General features: G+C 44.6%; 1 protein-coding gene across 2 annotated transcripts in view; it reads left to right on the forward strand.

The window, feature by feature from the left end:
* The first annotated feature begins 5,097 nt into the window (after positions 1-5,097).
* abcd3a (ATP-binding cassette, sub-family D (ALD), member 3a) overlaps positions 5,098-15,719 on the forward strand; it is a 29,043-nt gene continuing 18,421 nt past the window's right edge. Inside the window, exons 1-7 of one of the 2 annotated variants that reach the window (XM_069688100.1) lie at positions 5,098-5,292; positions 6,198-6,234; positions 6,316-6,414; positions 12,068-12,156; positions 12,419-12,488; positions 14,089-14,186; positions 14,743-14,866. In XM_069688100.1, the coding sequence (XP_069544201.1) occupies positions 5,183-5,292; positions 6,198-6,234; positions 6,316-6,414; positions 12,068-12,156; positions 12,419-12,488; positions 14,089-14,186; positions 14,743-14,866 (627 nt within the window). In that variant the 5' untranslated portion in view covers positions 5,098-5,182. Of the gene's footprint in view, positions 5,293-6,197; positions 6,235-6,315; positions 6,415-12,067; positions 12,157-12,418; positions 12,489-13,215; positions 13,286-14,088; positions 14,187-14,742; positions 14,867-15,719 lie in introns of both variants that reach the window. The other variant, XM_069688101.1, reaches the window with a different exon arrangement.

Genomic DNA, 15,719 nt, shown 5'->3' on the forward strand with positions numbered 1-15,719 from the left:
GAAGAATGTTCTCTGAATGTTCAGGATGTTCTCTGAATTATGTAGAATGTTCTCAGAATGTTGTAGAATGTTCTCAGAATGTTGTAGGATGTTCTCTGAATGTTGTAGAATGTTCTCTGAATGTTGTAGGATGTTCTCTGAATGTTGTAGAATGTTCTCTGAATGTTGTAGGATGTTCTCTGAATTATGTAGAATGTTCTCAGAATGTTGTAGGATGTTCTCTGAACGTTGTAGAATGTTCTCTGAATGTTGTAGAATGTTCTCTGAACGTTGTAGAATGTTCTCTGAATGTTGTAGGATGTTCTCTGAATGTTGTAGAATGTTCTCTGAATGTTGTAGGATGTTCTCTGAATTATGTAGAATGTTCTCAGAATGTTGTAGGATGTTCTCTGAATGTTGGGTTAGGGTTAGGTAAGGGTTGTAAGATGTTCTCTGAACGTTGCAGAATGTTCTCTGAATGTTGTAGAATGTTCTCTGAATGTTGTAGAATGTTCTCTGAACGTTGTAAGATGTTCTCTGAACGTTGTAGAATGTTCTCTGAATGTTGTAGAATGTTCTCTGAACGTTGCAGAATGTTCTCTGAACGTTGTAAGATGTTCTCTGAACGTTGCAGAATGTTCTCTGAACGTTGCAGAATGTTCTCTGAATGTTGTAGAATGTTGTACAATATTCTCTGAATGTTATGGAATGTTCTCTGAACATTGTAAGATGTTCTCTCAACGTTGCAGAATGTTCTCTGAATGTTGTAGGATGTTCTGTGAATGTTGTAGAATGTTCTCTGAATGTTGTAGGATGTTCTCTGAATGTTGTAGAATGTTCTCTGAATGTTGTAGGATGTTCTTTGAATTATGTAGAATGTTCTCTGAATGTTGTAGAATGTTCTCTGAATGTTGTAGGATGTTCTCTGAATGTTGTAGAATGTTCTCTGAATGTTATAGAATGTTGTAGAATATTCTCTGAATGTTATGGAATGTTCTCTGAACATTGTAAGATGTTCTCTCAACGTTGCAGAATGTTCTCTGGATGTTGTAGGATGTTCTCTGAATGTTGTAGAATGTTCTCTGAATGTTGTAGGATGTTCTCTGAATGTTGTAGGATGTTCTCTGAATGTTGTAGAATGTTCTCTGAATGTTGTAGGATGTTCTTTGAATTATGTAGAATGTTCTCAGAATGTTGTAGGATGTTCTCTGAATGTTGTAGGATGTTCTCTGAACATGTTCTCTGAACGTTGTAAGATGTTCTCTGAACGTTGCAGAATGTTCTCTGAATGTTGTAGAATGTTCTCTGAATGTTGTAGAATGTTCTCTGAATGTTATGGAATGTTCTCTGAACATTGTAAGATGTTCTCTGAACGTTGTAGAATGTTCTCTGAACATTGTAAGATGTTATCTGAACGTTGTAGAATGCTCTCTGAACATTGTAACATGTTCTCTGAACATTGTAAGATGTTCTCTGAATGTTGCAGAATGTTCTCTGAATGTTCAGGATGTTCTCTGAATGTTCAGGATGTTCTCTGAATGTTGAAGAATGTTCTCTGAATGTTGTAGAATGTTCTCTGAATTATGTAGAATGTTCTCAGAATGTTGTAGGATGTTCTCTGAATGTTGTAGAATGTTCTCTGAACATTGTAAGATGTTCTCTGAACGTTGTAGAATGTTCTCTGAACGTTGTAAGATGTTCTCTGAATGTTGTAGAATGTTCTCTGAATGTTCAGGATGTTCTCTGAATGTTGTAGAATGTTCTCTGAACATTGTAAGATGTTCTCTGAATGTTGTAGAATGTTCTCTGAATGTTGTAGAATGTTCTCTGAATGTTGTAGGATGTTCTCTGAATGTTGTAGAATGTTCTCTGAATGTTGTAGGATGTTCTCTGAATGTTGTAGAATGTTCTCAGAATGTTGTAGGATGTTCTCTGAATTATGTAGAATGTTCTCAGAATGTTGTAGGATGTTCTCTGAATGTTGTAGGATGTTCTCTGAACATTGTAAGATGTTCTCTGAACGTTGCAGAATGTTCTCTGAATGTTGTAGAATGTTCTCTGAATGTTGTAGGATGTTCTTTGAATTATGTAGAATGTTCTCTGAATGTTGTAGAATGTTCTCTGAATGTTGTAGGATGTTCTCTGAATGTTGTAGAATGTTCTCTGAATGTTATAGAATGTTGTAGAATATTCTCTGAATGTTATGGAATGTTCTCTGAACATTGTAAGATGTTCTCTCAACGTTGCAGAATGTTCTCTGGATGTTGTAGGATGTTCTCTGAATGTTGTAGAATGTTCTCTGAATGTTGTAGGATGTTCTCTGAATGTTGTAGGATGTTCTCTGAATGTTGTAGAATGTTCTCTGAATGTTGTAGGATGTTCTTTGAATTATGTAGAATGTTCTCAGAATGTTGTAGGATGTTCTCTGAATGTTGTAGGATGTTCTCTGAACATGTTCTCTGAACGTTGTAAGATGTTCTCTGAACGTTGCAGAATGTTCTCTGAATGTTGTAGAATGTTCTCTGAATGTTGTAGAATGTTCTCTGAATGTTATGGAATGTTCTCTGAACATTGTAAGATGTTCTCTGAACGTTGTAGAATGTTCTCTGAACATTGTAAGATGTTATCTGAACGTTGTAGAATGCTCTCTGAACATTGTAACATGTTCTCTGAACATTGTAAGATGTTCTCTGAATGTTGCAGAATGTTCTCTGAATGTTCAGGATGTTCTCTGAATGTTCAGGATGTTCTCTGAATGTTGAAGAATGTTCTCTGAATGTTGTAGAATGTTCTCTGAATTATGTAGAATGTTCTCAGAATGTTGTAGGATGTTCTCTGAATGTTGTAGAATGTTCTCTGAACATTGTAAGATGTTCTCTGAACGTTGTAGAATGTTCTCTGAACGTTGTAAGATGTTCTCTGAATGTTGTAGAATGTTCTCTGAATGTTCAGGATGTTCTCTGAATGTTGTAGAATGTTCTCTGAACATTGTAAGATGTTCTCTGAATGTTGTAGAATGTTCTCTGAATGTTGTAGAATGTTCTCTGAATGTTGTAGGATGTTCTCTGAATGTTGTAGAATGTTCTCTGAATGTTGTAGGATGTTCTCTGAATGTTGTAGAATGTTCTCAGAATGTTGTAGGATGTTCTCTGAATTATGTAGAATGTTCTCAGAATGTTGTAGGATGTTCTCTGAATGTTGTAGGATGTTCTCTGAACATTGTAAGATGTTCTCTGAACGTTGCAGAATGTTCTCTGAATGTTGTAGAATGTTCTCTGAATGTTGTAGAATGTTCTCTGAATGTTATGGAATGTTCTCTGAACATTGTAAGATGTTCTCTGAATGTTGTAGAATGCTCTCTGAACATTGTAAGATGTTATCTGAACGTTGTAGAATGCTCTCTGAACATTGTAAGATGTTCTCTGAACATTGTAGAATGTTCTCTGAACGTTGTAAGATGTTCTCTGAATGTTGCAGAATGTTCTCTGAATGTTCAGGATGTTCTCTGAATGTTCAGGATGTTCTCTGAATGTTCAGGATGTTCTCTGAATGTTGAAGAATGTTCTCTGAATTATGTAGAATGTTCTCAGAATGTTGTAGGATGTTCTCTGAATGTTGTAGAATGTTCTCTGAACATTGTAAGATGTTCTCTGAACGTTGTAGAATGTTCTCTGAACGTTGTAAGATGTTCTCTGAATGTTGTAGAATGTTCTCTGAATGTTCAGGATGTTCTCTGAACGTTGTAGAATGTTCTCTGAACATTGTAAGATGTTCTCTGAATGTTGTAGAATGTTCTCTGAATGTTGTGGAATGTTCTCTGAACATTGTAAGATGTTCTTTGAATGTTGTAGAATGTTCTCTGAATGTTGTAGAATGTTCTCTGAATGTTATGGAATGTTCTCTGAACACTGTAAGATGTTCTCTGAACATTGCAGAATGTTCTCTGAATGTTGTAGAATGTTCTCTGAATGTTGTAGAATGTTCTCTGAATGTTATGGAATGTTCTCTGAACGCTGCAAGATGTTCTCTGAACGTTGCAGAATGTTCTCTGAATGTTGTAGAATGTTCTCTGAATGTTGTAGAATATTCTCTGAATGTTATGGAATGTTCTCTGAACATTGTAAGATGTTCTCTGAACATTGTAAGGTGTTCTCTGAACATTGTAAGATGTTCTCTGAACGTTGTAAGATGTTCTCTGAACATTGTAAGATGTTCTCTGAATGTTGTAGAATATTCTCTGAATGTTATGTAATGTTCTCTGAACATTGTAAGATGTTCTCTGAACGTTGTAAGATGTTCTCTGAACGTTGTAAGATGTTCTCTGAATGTTGTAGAATGTTCTCTGAATGTTGTAGAATGTTCTCTGAATGTTATGGAATGTTCTCCGAACATTGTAAGATGTTCTCTGAACGTTGTAAGATGTTCTCTGAATGTTGTAGAATGTTCTCTGAATGTTATGGAATGTTCTCTGAACATTGTAAGATGTTCTCTGAACGTTGTAAGATGTTCTCTGAACGTTGTAGAATGTTCTCTGAATGTTCAGGATGTTCTCTGAATGTTCAGGATGTTCTCCGAACATTGTAAGATGTTCTCTGAACGTTGTAAGATGTTCTCTGAATGTTGTAGAATGTTCTCTGAATGTTATGGAATGTTCTCTGAACATTGTAAGATGTTCTCTGAACGTTGTAAGATGTTCTCTGAACGTTGTAGAATGTTCTCTGAATGTTCAGGATGTTCTCTGAATGTTCAGGATGTTCTCCGACCTGCTGACATTTCCAGAAGATGGAGTTTATATTTGTGAACGACCGCATGGACGTCTGTATTGAGTGTTGATCCTCAGCAGACTTCAGGGAAACAGACGTGTGTCCAACAATGCCTACTTAATTTGTATTTAAGGTCTGAACTCCATTGTATTTAAATAATGATTACAGTTCTGCTGTGTTGTCAGTTTATTAATAACAGGCTGCAACCTTTTCTTTATGGTATTCACTGTTCGCTGGAGGGAGACAGAAAGTCTTCTTCCACCTGACATCATGAGTCTGACGAAACACTGGACAACGACGCGTGCTCTCCACCAGGGGGCAGACGCGGTCCGCTGTGAGGATGAACAGGAAGAAGAAGCGCTGCGAGCCTCCCACAATGCCCCTGTTGAACCGCAGCCAGGCGGAGAGGTGGAACCAACCCGACCGCTCGTAGTGGTAGCATGTCGGCCTTCAGTAAACATCTGACCGCCAGGAACTCGTCCTTAGCAGGCGGTGTCCTGCTGGTTCTGTACCTGCTGAGGAGGAGGACCCGGGCCTCCGCAGCGAGCAGGTGAGTGAGGAAGAGGAGGAGGAAGAAGAGGTCAGCAGACAAGTGTCGCCGTCGGGATGCTAGTTAGCAGCTGCTATCTTCTCTGTCGGGCAGGTGATAGTGACCTGCTGCTGCGTTCACGGACTCTGTTGAGTTCACTGACCGCGGACACTCCTCTGCATTCATGACCTGCGTTAGAACTCTGCGTTAAGGGACTACTTCGTTTATGGTCTCCGCTAACACTGTGCTTCGTTCACGGACTTTGCTGAGACAGTGGTGCGTTCACGGACTGCTGAAACTTTTCTGAGTTGAGCTATCGAAGGTTTTCAGAGTTTTTTTGTAACTGTTGTTGTTGTTGTTGACATTTTTGTAAAGTTGAAGCAGGAACTTGATTTTAATTCCTGATTTTACTGCTGGACATGGTTTAAACTGGTTCCAGACCTGGTTTTAAACTGGTGTCATGCCGGTTTTTAGGGCTGGTTTTGGGACTGGTTTCAGAACTGGTTTTTGAACTGGTTTTTGAACTGGTTCCAGACCTGGTTTGAACTGGTTCCAGACCTGGTTTTAAACTGGTTTTATACGGAGTATTTAAACAGACAGAAGACAGCTAGTTATCGTCACGGTGCTCTGAGGAGGTTTAATCTGAACTAATACACTTCTCTTTACGTTCAGTGTGTGTTTTAAACAAACTGAGCTGCTTCTTCTTCACACTCTTCTGGTGCTGCTGCTGTCGGTGGAGGACCAGGACACTGATATGAGTTATAGTAATGATGCTGAGTGGATCTTCCATGATGTGGATGTGCTTCAGTTTCACAGTAATGATCCAGTCACACTTCTTTAAAGTCAGCAGAATAGGGAACGTGTTCATTGATGAGTGTCTCCCTTTTGTTCAGCTCTAATGTTGTTGTTGTTGTTGTTGTTTACAGGAAGAAAGGAAGCTCTGAGCTGGTGGTGAACACGGAGGTATGTCTCCCTCCTTCTGTTGATGGGCTGTTTGAGTCCATCAGCTGTCACTGAATCTCCTGTTTGTGTCCCTCCGTACAGAAAGATGGCAGGAAAGACCGAGCCGCAGTGGACAAAGTGTTCTTCCTGCGGATCCTCCGGATCCTGCGCATCATGGTGCCTCGACTGTTCTGCAAGGAGGTACGGTTCCTCTGCTGATGTTTTCATACTTCCAGCTGCCATCCAGATGTTAAAGCCTGTCAGAGCAGGAAGGTCGGACCGACTGGAGGGAACCGGGTCAGTCCCACTGAGCAGCACTGAAGGGAAACTAGAACTGTCCAAATGAAGAACCAGTTCAGAGTCCTGTGACGTGAACACTAGGAAGCACAGAGAAGATGAAACCTTCAGGGACGAGAAGTTCTGTTGAACATCAGTTCCACACGTTACCGTGACCGCTGGTACCAGAACATCTGTGATGTCACCACGGACCTGAAACTAGAGCAGAGAAACAGCAGACTGTTGGAGAACAAAATTTTCAACATGCGTGTCATCATGTTGGAGAAGCCTGTTGCCATGGCAACATGGTTCAGGTGGTCCACAGTGAATGTTCCCCTCAAACATTCCCAGTAGAACTCAGTGTTGACAGTCTGACTCTGAAAACCCACCTGGTGTCTCCTCACCTGACGTGCCTTCTTCGGGGTTGGACAGTGAAGCTCCGCCCCTCTTATAACGTGATATCATTAGAACACCTCGCCCGGCTCATCGCTCCATCGCCGTAGACTTTCTGAAGCAGAAATCCCAGATGTTGAGTAGCAGTGGTGACGTTAACGTGTGGAGATGACAGCGCCTGCCTTCTCCCAGCAGGTCGCACTACTTCCTCCTGCTCACATGCAACAGGACTTATTGATCAACCTCAGGTGATCATAGTTCCACTTTTCTGGTGTCAGATGAATCCCACAATGCAACAGGAGATCTCGGATTATATTTTTATGTGTTTCTGAATATTAATAGATTCTGTCGGTTCTGATTCACCAGTGGAGTAGAGTCCACTCAGAACATTTCATCCTTTCTAATGTTAATGAAGGTGTGATGTGTCCTCTGACAGTTGAACATGAACCTGATCCAACATGTCGCTGTGCTGCCTGACAGCCAGCAGCAGCAGCTCCACAAGTCAAGGTCACAGCAACCTGCTGCGGTTCCTGTCGGTCTTATCTGATCCGCTCCGTAGATACGAGCCGAGTCCAGGGCAGGACCATAAAGGACTTTATGATGTGCACTGCTCCACCGGCTCCACTGGTTAGGTAGTTACTTTATTAATCCCCGAGGGGAAATTTTTTCACTACAGCAGCATACAGGAAGCAATAAGATAATAATGGAAAGCAATAAAATAACAGTAAGAAAATATAAAATGCACATTATATACAGTACAGTATATATACATATTTTTATATATAAACAACCAAGAAACACAGACAACGGTATTATTGTTGTGATAGATTTTGCTGGAGGTGAGTTATTGTACAGTCTTATTGCAGTGGACAGGAATGATCTCCTGTATCTGGAATGATCTCCTGTATCTGGAATGATCTCCTGTATCTGGAATGATCTCCTGTATCAGGAACGATCTCCTGTATCTGGAATGATCTCCTGTATCAGGAATGATCTCCTGTATCTGGAATGATCTCCTGTATCTGGAACGATCTCCTGTATCTGGAATGATCTCCTTTAACAGGAATGATCTCCTGTATCAGGAATGATCTCCTGTATCAGGAACGATCTCCTGTATCTGGAACGATCTCCTGTATCTGGAACGATCTCCTGTATCAGGAATGATCTCCTGTATCAGGAATGATCTCCTGTATCTGGAATGATCTCCTGTATCTGGAATGATCTCCTGTATCAGGAATGATCTCCTGTATCTGGAATGATCTCCTGTATCTGGAATGATCTCCTGTATCAGGAACGATCTCCTGTATCTGGAATGATCTCCTGTATCAGGAATGATCTCCTGTATCAGGAATGATCTCCTGTATCTGGAACGATCTCCTGTATCAGGAATGATCTCCTGTATCTGGAATGATCTCCTGTAACAGGAACAATCTCCTGTATCTGGAACGAGCTCCTGTATCTGGAACGATCTCCTGTATCTGGAATGATCTCCTGTATCTGGAATGATCTCCTTTAACAGGAATGATCTCCTGTATCTGGAATGATCTCCTGTATCTGGAATGATCTCCTTTAACAGGAATGATCTCCTGTATCAGGAATGATCTCCTGTATCAGGAACGATCTCCTGTATCTGGAACGATCTCCTGTATCTGGAACGATCTCCTGTATCAGGAATGATCTCCTGTATCAGGAATGATCTCCTGTATCTGGAATGATCTCCTGTATCTGGAATGATCTCCTGTAACAGGAACGATCTCCTGTATCTGGAACGAGCTCCTGTATCAGGAACGAGCTCCTGTATCTGGAACGATCTCCTGTATCTGGAACGATCTCCTGTATCTGGAATGATCTCCTGTATCTGGAATGATCTCCTTTAACAGGAATGATCTCCTGTATCAGGAATGATCTCCTGTATCTGTCCTTGTGACAGCAGCTGGAGGAGTCTTTTGGAGAACGTCCTCCTCTGTCCCTGCAGCAGGTGGAGAGGGTGGTCAGGATTATCCAATATGGATAATAGTTTCCTCAGCGTCCTCCTCTCCACCTCCTTTTCCAGGCTGTCCAGTTTGCAGCCAATGATGGAGCCGGCCTTCTTCACCAGTTTGTTAAGTCTGTTGGTGTCTCCGGCTCCAATGCTGCCCCCCCCCCTCCACCTCTCCCCCCCAGCAGACTACCAGAAGTACAGTTCACTGGCCACAACAGATGGTAGAACATCTCCAACATCTCGCTGCACACATTGAAGGATCGAAGTTTCCTCAAGAAAAAGAGTCGACTCATCCCCTTCTTGCAGACAGCGTTGATGTTGGTCTTCCAGTTCAGTCTGTTGTCATGGAGACACCAGGTACTTGTACTCCTCAACCATGTCCACCTCCTCTCCCAGAACTCTCAGCGGTTGTGGAGCCGTCGTCTTCCTCCTGAAGTCAACCACCATCTCTCTGGTCTTGGCCACGTTCAGGAGGAGGTGATTTCTACCAGCCCACTCCACAAAGTCCTCCACTACTGCCCTGTACTCCTCCTCCCGTCCATCCCTTATACACCGTCCACTGACTCCTCCTCCCGTCCATCCCTTATACACCGTCCACCGATTCCTACTCCCGTCCATCCCTTATACACTGTCCACTGACTCCTCCTCCCGTCCATCCCTTATACACCGTCCACTGACTCCTCCTCCCGTCCATCCCTTATACACCGTCCACTGCAGTCATCAGAGAACTTCTGCAGATGTCTTGACTCTGAGTTGTTCTGGAAGTCAGTGGTGTAGAAGGTGAACAGGAAGGAGACAGAACAGTTCCCTGAGGAGCTCCAGTACCACTGACCACCGTATCAGACAGCACACTGCCCAGACGGACAAACTGTAGTCTGCCTGTCAGGTAGTCATTGATCCAGGAGACGGTGGACATGTCCACCCCCACCACCCGCAGCTTCTCCCTCAGCAGCAGTGGTTGGATGGTGTTGAATGCACTGGAGAAATCAAAGAAAGTGATTCTCACAGAGTCACCGGTTCCATCCAGGTGAGACTGAGCTCGTTGCAGCAGGTAGATGATGGCATCGTCCACTCCCACACGAGGCTGGTACGCAAATTGCAGAGGGTCCAGAGAAGATTTCACCAGCAACCTGAGGTGGGCCAAGACCAGCCTCTCCAGCACCTTCATCACATGAGATGTGAGGGCAACCGGTCGGTAGTTGTTGAGGCCAGATGGAGTTGTCTTCTTAGGAACAGGAACCAGGCAGGACGTCTTCCACAACACCGGGACTTCCTCCTGCTTCAGACTCAGGTTGAAGAGGTGTTGTAGGACCTCAGCCAGCTGGACGGCGCAGGTCTTCAGGACCCGGGGCCGATGCCGTCAGGTCTTCAGGACCCCCGGGGCCGATGCCGTCAGGCCCTGCAGCCTTGCGCTGGTGGAGTCTCTCCAGCTGTCTCCTAACCTGGCCAGTCATCACAGAGATGGGGGGAGGGGGATCATGGCGTCGATGGAGGAAGACCCTTTTAAGTTGAGGGCTCTGTGTCTATGCAGCTCACCAGTTGGGGTGAGGTGGGCAGCAGAGGTGTTTGGGAGGTGTGAAGTGTGGAGGAGACAGATGAGGGCGGTGAACTAAACCTTTTTGAAGAAACAGTTTAGCTGATTGTTCCTCTCCAGGTTCCCCCTGGTTGTTCCTCTCCAGGTTCCCCCTGGTTGTTCCTCTCCAGGTTCCCCCTGGTTGTCTCTCTCTCCCCTTGAAACCAGTAATCTCCTTCATACCGGTCCACACCTCCCTCACGTTGTTCTGCTGGAGTTTGGCCTCCAGCTTCCTCCTGTAGGAGTCCTTGCACTCCCTCATCTTCTCCTTCAGGTGGCGCTGCACTCTCCTGAACTCCTCCCTGTCCCCAGACCTGAAGGCTGCTTTCTTCTGATTAAGAAGAACTTTCAGGTCACTGGTGATCCACGGCTTGTTGTTGGGGAAGCATTTTACAGTCCAGGATGGTACGGTGGAGTGTTCACAGAATTTGATGTATTCTGTGATACAGTCCGTCCTGCTGTTGATGTCCTCCCCATGTGGTCCACACAGCACATCCCAGTCCGTGGACTCAAAGCAGTCCTGCAGGGCGTCTTTGGCCTCCTGTGTCCACCTCCTCACAGTCCTGGTGGTTACAGGCTGCCTCTGCACCAGAGGAACATACCTGGGAGTCAGCAGGACCAGGTTGTGGTCTGATCTACCAAGGGCAGGGGGGGGGGGGGGGCAGTAGTACTGTATGCATCCATGTCATTAGCATACAGTAGGTCCAGAGTTTTATTGTTCCTTGTGGGGCAGTTAACATACTGGTGAACAGTTGGCAGAACTTTATCCAGACTGGTTAAAGTCTCCAGTAACTAACAAAAATGCACCGGGATGCTGAGTCTGTAGTTTAGCCACAGTGGAGTAGATGGTGTCCACTGCTGCCTCTACGTCAGCTGATGGAGGAACGTACACAGCGATAACAATGGTGGACGTGAACTCCCTCGGCAAATAACACAGGCGCATCCCCACGGCTAGAAGTTCAATGTCCGGGCTACAGAAACGTTCCTTCACACACGTGGTCGGGATTGCACCACCTCTCGTTCACATAGACTTCAATCCCTCCACCTTTCTTCTTAAAGCTCCGAACAACGTCTCCGTCCCCCCGAATAGTCCTGAAGCCGGGTACGGCCGCGCTGTGGTCCGGGAAATGTGAGTGCAGCCATGTCTCGGTGAAACACATGATGCTGCACTCCCGGTATTCCCTCTGGGTCTTTACCAGCGCCCCGAGCTCGTCCGTCTTGTTGGCCAACGACCTCACGTTCCCCATTAAAATCTCCGGTACCGATGGTTTATATTTCCTCCTCTTCGCCTTCAGTTTAACTCCAGCTCTGCGACCCCAACGTCTTCTCTGAAGTTCGTCCGGGATTTCAGGCCTCGCTCCGGGCAGCAGCAGTAGAGGTCTACTCAGCATGATCAGCTGATCACGAGAGTAAACAATGGCCCCAGTCCACTGTGCGTAGCTCTCCGTTACAAAGAGGGAAAAAAGTAGAAGAGCCACCAGAAAAGTGGAAAAGTTACGGTCCATTGTCTGACCGTCACTTAACACACGTGAAGAAAAAAAAAAAATACTTGAAACAAACACACTCAGGGGAGCTGCTGTAACGGCGTCTTTTATCAACTCCAAACTGACTGTCTGCTGTCTCCACCACAGACTGGATACCTGCTCCTCATCGCCGCCATGCTGGTGACCCGAACCTACTGTGATGTTTGGATGATCCAGAACGGAACCATGATTGAAAGGTCAGGCTTCTGCTGCAGGCTCCCATTTCTATTTAAACTACAGGAGTCAGAGTCGCTAGTTCAGAAGTTAGTCTCCAATTTAGAGTTTAGTCTCCAGTTCAGAGGTTAGTCTCCAGTTCAGAGGTTAGTCTCCAGTTCAGAGGTTAGTCTCCAGTTCAGAGTTTAGTCTCCAGTTCAGAGGTTAGTGCTCTGAGTTTCAGGTTTATTCATGTCCTATGATGCATTGCTGTTTGACTGTGTGACCTGTTCTGGTTCTCCACAGCGGGATCATAAGCAGAGACATGAATCTGTTCAAGAAGCACTTTTATTCCTACATATCAGTGATACCAGGGGTAACTGTCTCTCACTCTAACACCCTGCTGTGTGCTGTCTCCATCACTCACTGACCCTCCAACACTCACCTCTGACCTCCTCCAGGTTGTGGCAGTAACACTGATGGTGTACACGGACAGGAAAATATCTCTATTCAGCTTCTGTTTTCATGCACATTAGATCTTCTTCTTTAGTCCCATTGAATAATGATAATTATTAAAAATGAATGAATGTGCTGTGGTAATTAGAGAATCTCTTCTGTTCCATCAGTTAATTAGTTTTGATGAGGTCACCATATGAAACACAATCAATACATCTCTTCATCAACAGCACGCTGTATTCAGCTGCATGAAACACTCAGGTATTTGAAAAGCAGATTTAAATGTCTCAAAGACTGCAGAGACACTTCAGTCTGCTCAGACTGACCCAGGGGACACCAGACTGTGTCCCGGTCCTCGTCCCTCTCTCTATCTCTGTCTCTCTTGCTCTGTCTCTGTCTGTCTCTCTGTGTGTCTTTGTCTCTCTGTCTTTGTGTCTCTGTGGGACAGCATTGAGAGGTTTCTGAGGTCCACCAGTCGTCCAGTGTTCTCTGTTAAAAACATTGTTCAGACTCCACTGTTTCATATCAGGAGATCGTCCGTCCACCCATTCAGGCTGCTGTCCTCCACAGACGCTCAGTGAAGCTGGTTGAAGTTCATCAGTGTGTCTCTGATGTTTGCTCCTCTGTGTCCATGTTGTGGTTTGCAGTGCAATTATCGGCCGCTCCACAAAAGATTTCAAGATCTTCTTGTTCAGCTTTATCAAATTCATGCCGCTTGTAAGTTTCTTTTTTTTTTAATACCGTTTTATCTGAAATTATTCTGCCTCTGGTTCTGTACCAGTTTCTACTCCTGCACACAGCTTCTTGATTAAGAACCATCAGGGGACCTGATATGAAAATCACTGGTGTAGTACTAACATCCTGAATCATGACGCATGAGCGCTGTAAAAGCTAACGCCAGCAGTCTGTCCCTGAACACCTCAGTGTTACATGGCTGACACTAGTCTGTCTTTGTTTGGTCACATGACACGTCAGTCCCTGTTGGACTTACTGGACCTGTCTGGGTCACACTCAACCAACACTGGGTCACACTGATTCTACAGAACTCTCACAATTCAGAGTTTTATTAAAAACAGTTGAAGTGTGTCCCTGAATCTTCCACTGCTGCAGTGTGTGTTCATGGTACTGCTGGGCTCTACAGTGTGTGTTCATGGTACTGCTGGGCTCTACAGTGTGTGTTCATGGTACTGCTGGGCTCTACAGTGTGTGTTCATGGTACTGCTGGGCTCTACAGTGTGTGTTCCTGCTGGGTTTAAACTGAGATATCTCTCACACACACAACTATTCAGTCTAACTGAGGTTCTGGTAGGTAAAGATGAACACAGATTATTGTCAGCCTGATTCTTTAAAGTGTCTCTGCATGACTCTTATTAAATCTAATGTTCATTATACATCCTGCATGTTTCCCTTATTCCCTTTCATATCCATTAAATTAACATAAATCATCATTAACTCCACAACGATTAGAGCAGCCACACTGAGGTGATGCTGTATGTTCATGTGTGACCGGCTCCTTCCAGATCGCCTTGGTGAACAACTTCCTGAAGTTGGGCCTGAACGAGCTGAAGCTGAGGTTCCGTGAGCGTCTCACGAAGTCACTGTACGACCAGTACCTGCAGTGAGTAGAGCAGCACATCATGTATTGATGACATCATCTCCATCTCTGGTCCTGCTTCATCTGCTTCATCACAAACTCTGTTCTCTGATTGGACCTGAGGACACACTGGACATCCTCCAGCAGCTTGTACATCGTCATGGCCACCGTGTCTTTAAGGAACAGTTAGTGTGTCGTCATGGCCACCGTGTCTTTAAGGGACAATTAGTGTGTCATCATGGCCACCGTGTCTTTAAGGGACAGTTAGTGTGTCGTCATGGCCACCGTGTCTTTAAGGGACAGTTAGTGTGTCGTCATGGCCACCGTGTCTTTAAGGGACAGGAGGGGCCGTGAGGTCATCGGGGGGTCATGGAGGTTGTCAGTACCAGCTGTGCTGCTGAACATTGACCGGACAGACTAACATTGCAGCTGGAAACAAACAGAAAGAGGATGTTGGATCTGAACAGGATCAAAACCTGACTGATCTATAACCCAATATGATTTAATATAATCTATAGAAAGATTTGTCCCCCCTGTGTGTCCCTCCTGTCTTAACTGAGTGTCCACCCTGTGTCCTCAGAGGTTTCACCTACTATAAAATGGGAAACCTGGACAACAGGATAGCGAACGCTGACCAGCTGCTGACGCAGGACGTGGAGAGGTTCTGTAACAGTGTGGTGGATCTGTACTCCAACCTGAGCAAGGTACACAACTGCTACACATCTGCTACACACCTGCAACACAACTGCTACACAACTTCTACACACCTGCAACACAACTGCTACACAACTGCTACACATCTGCAACACAACTGCTACACAACTGCTACACACCTGCAACACAACTGCTACACAACTGCTACACACCTGCTACACACCTGCAACACAACTGCTACACACCTGCTACACACCTGCAACACAACTGCTACACATCTGCAACACAACTGCTACACACCTGCAACACAACTGCTACACACCTGCAACACAACTGTTACACAACTGCTACACATCTGCAACACAACTGCTACACAACTGCTACACACCTGCAACACAACTGCTACACAACTGCTACACACCTGCAACACAACTGCTACACACCTGCTACACACCTGCAACACAACTGCTACACAACTGCTACACAACTACTACACGTCTGCTACACACCTGCTACACACCTGCTACACAACATTCATGGCTCTACAGTTCGAGAACATAAACAGTTCTCGAACTGTTCTCGTTCTCGAACTGTTCAGTTTGAGAACTGAGGGACGGAGAACTCTCCCAGAGAAGTTGATCCCAGGTCTGTAGCATCAACATGAATGTGTAGTTGTCCCACGCTCAGCTCCTCCATGTGTCTGAAGACGTGAGGAGTACAGGACAGTCTTCCTCATCACATGAGGCTGCTGTCCTCATTCCTGCTGCTGGCTCACCTGACCAGGTGCTCCTGCACCCCCACACATGGAACCTGAGTCAGGACCACAGAACCTGTAGTCCAGGATCAGTGGAGGTCCTGATGGACTGGAGAACGTCTGTCCTGCAGCCTGTCTTTAATGTTTCT

Source organism: Brachyistius frenatus, unplaced genomic scaffold (assembly GCF_029030835.1).
Source record: "Brachyistius frenatus isolate BFR_SWC_R1_liver_20210118 unplaced genomic scaffold, ASM2903083v1 Contig_526, whole genome shotgun sequence".
Taxonomy (NCBI): Eukaryota; Metazoa; Chordata; class Actinopteri; family Embiotocidae; genus Brachyistius; species Brachyistius frenatus.